General features: G+C 39.7%; 1 protein-coding gene across 3 annotated transcripts in view; it reads right to left on the reverse strand.

Annotated features, from left to right (window-relative positions):
- LOC124148276 (solute carrier family 12 member 4-like) overlaps positions 1-10170 on the reverse strand; it is a 179986-nt gene extending 169816 nt beyond the window's left edge. For all 3 annotated transcript variants that reach the window (XM_046519289.2, XM_046519288.2, XM_046519287.2), the window contains exon 1: positions 9811-10170. In XM_046519289.2, coding sequence (XP_046375245.1) covers positions 9811-9910 — 100 coding nt within the window. In that variant the 5' untranslated portion in view covers positions 9911-10170. The remainder of the gene's footprint in view (positions 1-9810) is intronic.
- Positions 10171-11489: the final 1319 nt, after the last annotated feature.

Consider the following 11489-nt stretch of genomic DNA (forward strand, 5'->3'; position numbering starts at 1 on the left):
TGTCAGAGACTGTGAAGATCCAGATAACAATAGGTCTTCAGCAACCCATGCTAACCATAAGAGGCAACTAACGGGAACTGAGGGTCGGTCAGCAAACATCACCACCAGACATCATATTCCAATCACTGGACTCACCATCATCTAACTGGAATATTTGGGTGTGCAGCATTCAACCACAAACAAACAAACAAACAAACAAACATCATATTCAACATGGGAGAAAGACACAATCAGCATTATATCACTTTCATGAGCAAAGTTTGGAATATTTTGTCGGAGTCTTAAGGCCTAGATCTCTTAAACATAATTCCAGTGTTGATTTGTATTTGATTCATGCATTCCATACTCATGAACATCTGTGAGATGGGCTACATGGTGATGTACACAGGCTGGTATAGGCTGAAACGTGATCCTCCTTCAATCATGTCAGGTACACAGTTTACAGCACATTATTCCAAACCACAACAGCTGTGCACATTATTGTTGATTTCACAAACAACAGAGCAGGTTATTTTCTGCCAAATTATCATTTCCAATACACTTGACTGTATATCATTTATAGTTTAATACACTATGTACACACTGTTTGATGTCCTCCTGTAGTGATACATCAGTAACAGGGCTTCACAAATAGGCTGGCCAACTGGACAAATGCTAGTGGCATTTGATCCTGGCAACCACTTTTACATAAGTCTTTGGAGACGCATTTATTTCACGATTTACAGTATCTAGATGTCTGGTGCAACTGTTATATTTCTACTGGCCTAGATGTCTGGTGCAACTGTTATATTTCTACAGGCCTCGATGTCTGGTGCAACTGTTATATTTCTAGTGGCCCTGATGTCTGGTGCAACTGTTATATTTCTAGTGGCCCTGATGTCTGGTAAAACTGCTATATTTCTACAGGCCTAGACGTCTGCTACAACTGTTATATTTCTACAGGCCTAGACGTCTGGTACAACTGTTATATTTCTACTGGCCTAGATGTCTGGTACAACTGTTATATTTCTACTGGCCTAGATGTCTGGTGCAACTGTTATATTTCTAGTGGCGCCCTGATGTCTGGTGCAACTGTTATATTTCTACAGGCCTAGACGTCTGCTACAACTGTTATATTTCTACTGGCCTAGACGTCTGGTACAACTGTTATATTTCTACTGGCCTAGACGTCTGGTACAACTGTTATATTTCTACTGGCCTAGATGTCTGGTGCAACTGTTATATTTCTAGTGGCGCCCTGATGTCTGGTGCAACTGTTATATTTCTACTGGCCTAGACGTCTGGTACAACTGTTATATTTCTACTGGCCTAGACGTCTGTTGCAACTGTTATATTTCTACTGGCCTAGACGTCTGTTGCAACTGTAATATTTCTACTGGCCTAGACGACTGTTGCAACTGTTATATTTCTAGTGGCGCCCTGATGTCTGGTGCAACTGTTATATTTCTACTGGCCTAGACGTCTGTTGCAACTGTTATATTTCTACTGGCCTAGACGTCTGTTGCAACTGTTATATTTCTACTGGCCTAGACGACTGTTGCAACTGTTATATTTCTGCTGGCCTAGATGTCTGGTGCAACTGTTATATTTCTACTGGCCTAGATGTCTGGTGCAACTTTTATATTTCTACTGGCCTAGATGTCTGGTGCAACTTTTATATTTTCACTGGCCTAGATGCCTAAAGTGCAATAAATAGAGACAAAGCACATACCCGGTACCTGAAAACTACCTCTGCAAATGTGCTGTTTAATATTAGGGCTTAAACAACTTGTCTCCCAGTTGAATATGTTGATACATATTTGATTGGGACTGATATTCTTTCTCCAGTTATTAGTGAAGGCATTTACCTTGTGTCCATTAACAGTGAAACAACGTAAATCTGGAGGGAACCACCTCCAGGGAAATCATCAGTGGAATGAAACTGCTGATCTCAAGAATCATGGTGTAGAGTAATTTCCCTTTAATAATCCATTACATTCCAAAAGGCAGAACTGGGGTTTTCAGATGAACAGGATCCAAACGATTTTTACTAGTTAGCTTTTTAAGGATTCCATTTGCATATAACATGAATAACATCAGGAGTTTATCTTGAATTCTAAACTGCCTTGGCAACCAAATGGGGAAACCATTGGTCAAAAAAGGGATTGTCTTAAAGTTCTCATCTTAACATTGTATTGTGACGCTGTATTGCACATTGTTTCCTGACATGCATCATAACATTGTATAACATTGTATCGCGACATTGTATCGTAACATTGTATCTTAATATTGTATTGTAACATTGTATTGTGACATTGTATCTTAACATTGTATCGTAACATTGTATCATAACATTGTATCGTGACATCAATCATGACATTGTATCATGACATTGTATCGTGACATTGTATCATAACATTGTATCATGACATTGTATCTTAACATTGTATCATAACATTGTATTGTGACATCGATCGTCACACTGTATCATGACATTGTATCGTGACATTGTTTTGAGACATTGTTTTGAGACATTGTATCGTGACATTGTATCGTAACATTGTATCGTGACATTGTATCCTAACATTGTATCGTCACATCGATCGTGATATTGTATCGTGACATTGAATTGTAACATTGTATCATGACATTGTATCGTAACATTGTATCGTGACATTGTATCATGACATTGCATTCACAGCAACAATGTAAGCATGGTAAATAAAGCATCAGAGGCTCTTCCTTCGTATTGGTCCTGTTATCAGCAAAATAGAAGTCACCTTGAGCCATCACCTTAGTTATACTAGTAACATTATACCATATTAACATGAAGAGGGAATTATTACTGCCATTTGCTGCCGATTATAGGCCGAACCTCTACATGTGAGCAGGTGTAGATAAATCCCTGAACTCATACCTTAATAACCATGTAACATGATGTGCAAGCCAACAGAACTCATCCCTGTGACCAGAATTAACATGTTCAATGACAATTTCATCAGCAAGAGTGTACCTTTTAATGTTCAATATCCCAACACAGTCATTGTGAGAGATTATAACAAACTTGTTTGCACAATGTTACAAGTGAGACTCATTATGGCATGGTTGTGTGTGTGATATCAGGATGTATCACATTACAGTGCTAGATATTATCAAGGGGCACATCAATGCATTCATGCTGCAACTGTCATGGGAATCTGCAGTGGTCTAATGTAATTCCTCTGCTGCATAAGCAGTGACACTGCAACCTTTCATTCACAGGACTCTAAAATACATCGGCATAACCACAATTAATTTAAGAAAACTTCACTCCTTAACATGTTTCACTACTTTCAAGTGGTGACTGATTTTAGCCCATATAAAATGGATTTGTGTAAATGAAAGCTGCAAAATTATTTTATTGCTTGAATGTTTTAAATTTCTTTCATCTCAAAAATAGATAAAACATGATAACACACGACCCGAAATACGAGGCACTACATCAACACCAGACATCCAGACCCAGGGCCGGTTAGAACATCAAAAACAGACATTCAGGGCCGGTCAGTACATCAACACCAGACATTCAGGGCTGGTCAGTACATCAACACCAGACATTCAGGGCCAGTCAGTACATCAACACCAGACATTCAGGGCCGGTTAGTACATCAATACCAGACATTCAGGGCCGGTCAGTACATCAATACCAGACATTCAGGGCCAGTCAGTACATCAATACCAGACATTCAGGGCCAGTCAGTACATCAACACCAGACATTCAGGGCCGGTTAGTACATCAATACCAGACATTCAGGGCCAGTCAGTACATCAACACCAGACATTCAGGGCCGGTCAGTACATCAATACCAGACATTCAGGGCCGGTTAGTACATCAATACCAGACATTCAGGGCCGGTCAGTACATCAATACCAGACATTCAGGGCTGGTCAGTACATCAACACCAGACATTCAGGGCCGGTCAGTACATCAACACCAGACAGTCAGGGCCGGTCAGTACATCAATACCAGACATTCAGGGCCGGTTAGAACATCAACACCAGACAGTCAGGGCTGGTCAGTACATCAACACCAGACATTCAGGGCCAGTCAGTACATCAACACCAGACAGTCAGGGCCGGTCAGTACATCAATACCAGACATTCAGGGTCAGTCAGTACATCAACACCAGACATTCAGGGCTGGTCAGTACATCAATACCAGACAGTCAGGGCTGGTCAGTACATCAATACCAGACATTCAGGGCCGGTCAGTACATCAACACCAGACATTCAGGGCTGGTCAGTACATCAACACCAGACAGTCAGGGCCGGTCAGTACATCAACACCAGACAGTCAGGGCTGGTCAGTACATCAACACCAGACGTTCAGGGCCGGTCAGTACATCAACACCAGACATTCAGGGCTGGTCAGTACATCAACACCAGACATTCAGGGTGAGTGAGTGAATCGAATCTGGGTCTTCGCTTGACGAGCAAACCCTTTAACCACTAGGCTACCCCACCTCCCCTTGTACAGTATGTCAACACCAGACGTTCAGGGCCGGTCAGTACATCAATACCAGACATTCAGGGCCGGTCAGTACATCAACACCAGACATTCAGGGTGAGTGAGTGAATCGAATCTGGGTCTTCGCTTGACGAGCAAACCCTTTAACCACTAGGCTACCCCACCTCCCCTTGTACAGTATGTCAACACCAGACATTCAGGGCCGGTCAGTACATCAATACCAGACATTCAGGGCCGGTCAGTACATCAACACCAGACATTCAGGGCTGGTCAGTACATCAACACCAGACAGTCAGGGCCGGTCAGTACATCAACACCAGACATTCAGGGCCGGTCAGTACATCAACACCAGTCATTCAGGGCCGGTCAGTACATCAACACCAGACATTCAGGGCTGGTCAGTACATCAACACCAGACATTCAGGGCTGGTCAGTACATCAATACCAGACAGTCAGGGCTGGTCAGTACATCAACACCAGACATTCAGGGCTGGTCAGTACATCAATACCAGACAGTCAGGGCTGGTCAGTACATCAACACCAGACATTCAGGGCTGGTCAGTACATCAACACCAGACATTCAGGGCTGGTCAGTACATCAACACCAGACATTCAGGGCTGGTCAGTACATCAACACCAGACATTCAGGGCTGGTCAGTACATCAACACCAGACATTCAGGGCTGGTCAGTACATCAACACCAGACATTCAGGGCTGGTCAGTACATCAACACCAGACATTCAGGGCTGGTCAGTACATCAACACCAGACATTCAGGGCTGGTCAGTACATCAATACCAGACAGTCAGGGCTGGTCAGTACATCAACACCAGACATTCAGGGCTGGTCAGTACATCAATACCAGACAGTCAGGGCTGGTCAGTACATCAACACCAGACATTCAGGGCTGGTCAGTACATCAACACCAGACATTCAGGGCTGGTCAGTACATCAACACCAGACATTCAGGGCTGGTCAGTACATCAACACCAGACATTCAGGGCTGGTCAGTACATCAACACCAGACATTCAGGGCTGGTCAGTACATCAACACCAGACAGTCAGGGCTGGTCAGTACATCAACACCAGACAGTGAGACACCAGTGAGTGAACTAGTGAGTAAGGGAGTGAGTGAATTGGGTTTAATGCCACCTCGATCAGTACTCCTGTCATATCGATTTAATGTGGGAGGAAATCAAAAGCTTGAAGTGTCAGTGTTTGATTTTCTTCAATACAATAATGGAATCTCCTTTTGTGAAGGGCTTAGCTTAAGTCTAGCACTGATAAGGATATGACATCAGAAACACTTTTGGAAGTAAAGGGTGCCACATGTCCCCAGTCTTGATCCCCCAAAAGATAGAACTGAGTATCCCCTGGACTCCAACATAGCTATCTATAGAAATAGACATACACAATACTTCCCAATGTCATTAAAATCAGATCTCAGTTCTCACTACCGCTAAACAAAGATCTGAGGACATCCCATTACGGGTCACGTCAGACCAACCTTTCGTGAACTCTGACCGACCAATGGAATGACTGACAAGAAGTCGACATTAGTCAATCAGAAGGCAGCTTTCTTGTGCTTTACGGCACTAATTTCAAATTGGTGACTACGCTTCGAAACATATTTTGACCAATTGTCGATTAAAAATTTGAAACCTGAACAAAAGAACATTCTTGAATGGCTAATAGATGGTCTAAATATTATGGATTCAGTCGTTAAGCCCGTAACTATCAATCAGAATACCCTATGTTAAAAGTTTCGAGGTTACATGATTAGAAATCACATTCCGACTGTCACTTTCATGATCTGGTAAGCGATGCTCTGATTGGTCGGATGAAAGGTCGTTCTGACGTGACCCCTAATGGGATGTCCTCAGATCTTTGTTTAGCGAGAACTAAGATTTGATTTTAATGAGATTGTAATACTTTTGTAATACATATAGAATATTCAGGTATAAATGGACAGCATATCACTGTGAGTGACTGTCACTTGCAGTGAGTTTACATAAAACCTATACATAGCTATTGTAACCAGTACTGTGCTTAACATCAATAACTAAACTCTGTTTCTATTATCAACAGTAATATAATGTGTGTCTTTTGCCATTTAATACTGTTTTTTGTGTGTAAAACAGACATACATGTATCATCCATCCTACATTAAGTAACATATAAGTCTTGGGAAATAAAAAAGTATGAAATAAAAATAAAAATAAGTAAACCTTGTTTCTATAACAAGATAAAAACGATTTTCCGTTTGTATCTTGTAAAGCATGCGAGAGTAGGCGGTGATGTATTACAGAGCTGCTCCTGCATGGCTGGCTGTGTGTGGGGTGATGGCTTGCACGGACCAGTCATCCTTGAACCACCAGCAACATCTGAGGGATGACTGAGTGGGCGATTGGATGTGTACAACACATTTAACATATATGTTCATCGACAGTTGCCCATCATGTGAGTGAATAGGTACATGAAAGATGGTGGGCAGTCATGTTCATCTTTCATTAACATGATCAAAGATTAGATTGTGAAGTGTAAATGGTTCACCAGATATCAATTCCTTGACAGCATATGATTCATTAGAGATCAATTCCTTGACAGCATATGATGTATCAGAGATCAATTCCTTGACAGCATAGGATTTATCTAAGATCAATTCCTTGACAGCATATGATTCATCAGAGATCAATTCCTTGACAGAATATGATGTATCAGCGATCAATTCCTTGACAGCATATGATTCATTAGAGATCAATTCCTTGACAGAATATGATGTATCAGAGATCAATTCCTTGACAGCATAGGATTCATCAGAGATCAATTCCTTGACAGAATATGATTCATTAGAGATCAATTCCTTGACAGCATATGATTCACTAGAGAGCAATTCCTTGACAGCATATGATTCATTAGAGATCAATTCCTTGACAGAATATGATGTATCAGAGATCAATTCCTTGACAGCATATAATTCATCAGAGATCAATTCCTTGACAGAATATGATTCATCAGAGATCAATTCCTTGACAGAATATGATGTATCAGAGATCAATTCCTTGACAGCATACGATGTATCAGCAATCAATTCCTTGACAGCATAGGATTTATCTGAGATCAATTCCTTGACAGAATATGATGCATCAGCGATCAATTCCTTGACAGCATATGATTTATCAGAGATCAATTCCTTGACAGCATATGATTCATTAGAGAGCAATTCCCTGACAGCACATGATTCATTAGAGATCAATTCCTTGACAGCATACGATATATCAGAGATTAATTCCTTGACACCATATGATTCATCAGAGATCAATTCCTTGACAGAATATGATGTATCAGAGATCAATGCCTTGACAGCATATGATTTATCAAAGAGCAATTCCTTGACAGCATACGATTTATCAAAGAGCAATTCCTTAACAGCATATGATGTATCAGAGATCAATTACTTGACTGCATATGATTTATCAGAGATCAATTCCTTGACACCTTATGATTCACAAAAGATCACACAGGTCTGAATGCAGCGATCTTGCAGAACTAATTCTTCACAATTACCACTATAGAACAGTCACTCATGCGGTTACAATCACAACAAACAGACACTTTGAAAATTCTGTTTAAGGTTGTTTCCTGGATATCAAGATGTGAAAAGCCATATACAGATTTCCTCAAAATAAAATACTGGAACACATTCTCAAGTTTATTTTCTCTTTTAATTTATTTAAAATTTAAAATAACTAAAATTACAGAGTTTCAATTCATGATAAAATGGTGCAGCCGATATGTTTCTGGTGCAACCTGATTAATTAACTTGATTGACCTGGTGCGGGTGGTAACACAGAATGAAATCGTACCCTGCATTAAAGCATATTGATATACACAGAGTAGACAAGTCTCAAACAAGGATAAGATGATCCACAGTGCTGATCTGTGTTGGTCAAGATGTGTAACTAGTGCCCGGTGTGAAGCCGCCGCATTGTTTCCGTGTATCCAGCGTCATCGTTACCTTCTTTATGGCTACACATAATTAAATTTGAGTTAACTGAAAAAGTGGGTCTTGAATGGCTTGACTCAAACTGCAAGAACTGCCAACCTGCTTAATACTCTTTCCTTGTGTAAGCTTTAATTATGGCACTGAATTTAGTGTTTTTAGTGCTTCACCATGTTCACAATGTTTTCTGTCAAAACACATGTTGTTCTAACATGGCTTAAATAATTGGACTGATAAAGTCCTCTCCCAAAGGTGCTATAGGACAATAAACCATGGTTGTAGTCTTTGCTTGGTCGTTATCATGGTGATACAGGTATTTTTCATTGCTTGCATTGTGTACTCATTTCTCATAAACATGACAATTGTTAACATGATAGAAAACACACAATACACTCCTTGCGAGTTAACCTGCTATGTACATGGGCTGGTATTGTTCATGTGTAGCTTAACACTGATAGCAGGCACTGCTAATATCAAATATAATAACCATAATTATGCAAAATAGATTTGATAATTATTTCTTTTCAACTAGGCGAAATAAATTAATATTCTCACAATGATCAATCAATAATTTCCAAAAGCAAACACTTTCCAAAGAGAATATCTACCCTCAATCATAAATGTCAGTTCTTGTGATTCTATTCATGCTATTGTGAACAGGCGTGTAATATATTATTTATACCATGCACTGACCATGCTAACAGCATGAAACAACTGGTCACAACAAGACCTGCTGAGCTCTGGTCATTGGGGTCACCAAGTTACATATGTGACGTCTAATCACTAACTCAAAAGGTATTCTACCACAGGTGGGGCATATTTATAACTTTGTAGTGGTTGCCAGTACAGTTTCCTTATACTCAAACATGTGTTTAAACATTGTGCAACTTTCCTTATAAGGAAAGCACACATAACTTGACCTTATACTGAGGTCAGTTACAAACGACTGTCCATGATATATCTCTGATATATCACTTCAATTATATAGGAATGAATGTGTAACATAATAAAGTACAAAATGTTCTGTTAATACAATTCATAAATATATCTTCAACGGACGACAATAACTTGATGGAATTGACCTGTGAGTCAGTCAAATCACCACAGCTGCAATAAAAATGTCAAATTCTAAAAGTGAAATTCTTTTAGTGAAAACTAATAACCACATGATGTCATGAAAATGAATAACACTTAAAATACAACGAGAGGGTTATAAATAACTACACTCATCTAAAGCAGGGGTGTAAACATGGCCCCAAAAACTCGACAGAACCCATGCCTGCTTCATTTGTGTGGACAGATTCATGGTATAAAGTTCTTACCGTTTCCCGGAACTTGGATATTGGTTCCATACCCCTGTACGTCATTACTCAGTGGCTCATCTTCATCAGCTTTCGTCACTGTAAATCTCACGGATGCCATAGTTGAATGAATAGGTGTACTAAATCCAACTTGACACTTTCAGAAAGGCACTGACTCACGTTCACGAACAGCAGACGGTCGCTTCAGTCTAAAACATTACTCAGATCACGTTTAAAAATAAGTGTAGATGAAATAAATAGTGGAGTGGTTATATGAGTTGCGAGATTTCAATATCAAGATTTCTTTCCTCCATAGTTCAGATCTAAAACAAAACGCCGCTATCTGTCAACGTGTAGGAGATTTCCTGCTTCTCGACAACAAATGATATTTACGACATCCCACCAGTTACTTCCCTTTGTTCGTATTTCATGGCTGGAAAATAAATCACGCCGGGGATTGACCTTATTTAGGCTGCAGAGTTTTACTCGTGCAAATACGTGAAGAAAACGGTGTAAGGGAAATAACTCCAACGAAATTTAGTTTGCAAACTTCAAACAATATTGCTTCCTATGTGATAACTGATTATATAACACGTTTAATCCTATATTGTTACCACAAATAGTATCAAATAATACTGTAACAGTAAAATATATTGTTGCAAGCTGTTACACATTGTTATGAACTCTAGGCGATGGTACAATGTATATATATTAATTCTATTATATCATATACCTTTTCCTATTTAATTAAGAATGTCCCTTCTCGTACTAACTTTCTAAAACTTTCTAAAAATATTGCAGAATGTTAAACATAAATATACTCAACTAACCACACCCAAAGGCGAAAGCTGCACACCGCATTTCCCGTTTATCAACAAACCAGCTTGTCAACACGTTCAATGTAAACAAGCAACAGCAAAGATGCTCTATTGAAAAGAACCGCAAACACCGAATGGTCTTTGTTTGTTTTCACGAATAAGCATTGTTTCCGGTTTGAAGAAAGTTTTGTGGAAGTAATATCGACCATGTAGGTGTTCTGGCTTAGAAAAGGTCCCCAGAGTCTCACGTTTAAATTTAACGGGTATCGGGTTGCCAGTTCTAGTGAAATGATAGATCGTCGTTCAAGCTTTCAGTCACTGGTTGGTGTGCTCCCGACCTGTGATATAGCTGGGATATTACTAACTGCGGTGTAAAATAACACTCACTCACACTCGCCCACCCAGACTCCCACGCACCCACTCACCCTGAAGAATTGGTCTTCAGTAACCCATGCTTGTCGTAAGTGGTGACAAACGGGATCGGGTGGTCAGACTAGCTGATTTGGTTGATGCATGTCATCGTAACCCAATTGTTGGTTGGTTGGTTGGTTGTTTAACGCCGCACTCAGCAATATTGGGTGGGTTGATACTCATTATGTCAATAACTGGATTGTCTCGGTTATTTACATATCACAGTCGTAGAGATGCGGCGTTATGCCACCCCCCACCCCTAAAGAAAATAAATAAATAAACAAACAAACAAACAAACAAACAAACAAACAAGCAAATAAATAAATAAATAAATAAATAAAAAAAAATAAAAATAAATAAATAAATTAAATTAAATTAAATTAAATTAAATTAAATAAGGTCATTCAAACCTCACCTTGTTGTCTAGCTTTTACTGGTATTCGAATTCCACAGAGACCATGTCTCAGTTTC

Source organism: Haliotis rufescens, unplaced genomic scaffold (assembly GCF_023055435.1).
Source record: "Haliotis rufescens isolate VD_foot unplaced genomic scaffold, xgHalRufe1.0.p SCAF_19, whole genome shotgun sequence".
Taxonomy (NCBI): Eukaryota; Metazoa; Mollusca; class Gastropoda; order Lepetellida; family Haliotidae; genus Haliotis; species Haliotis rufescens.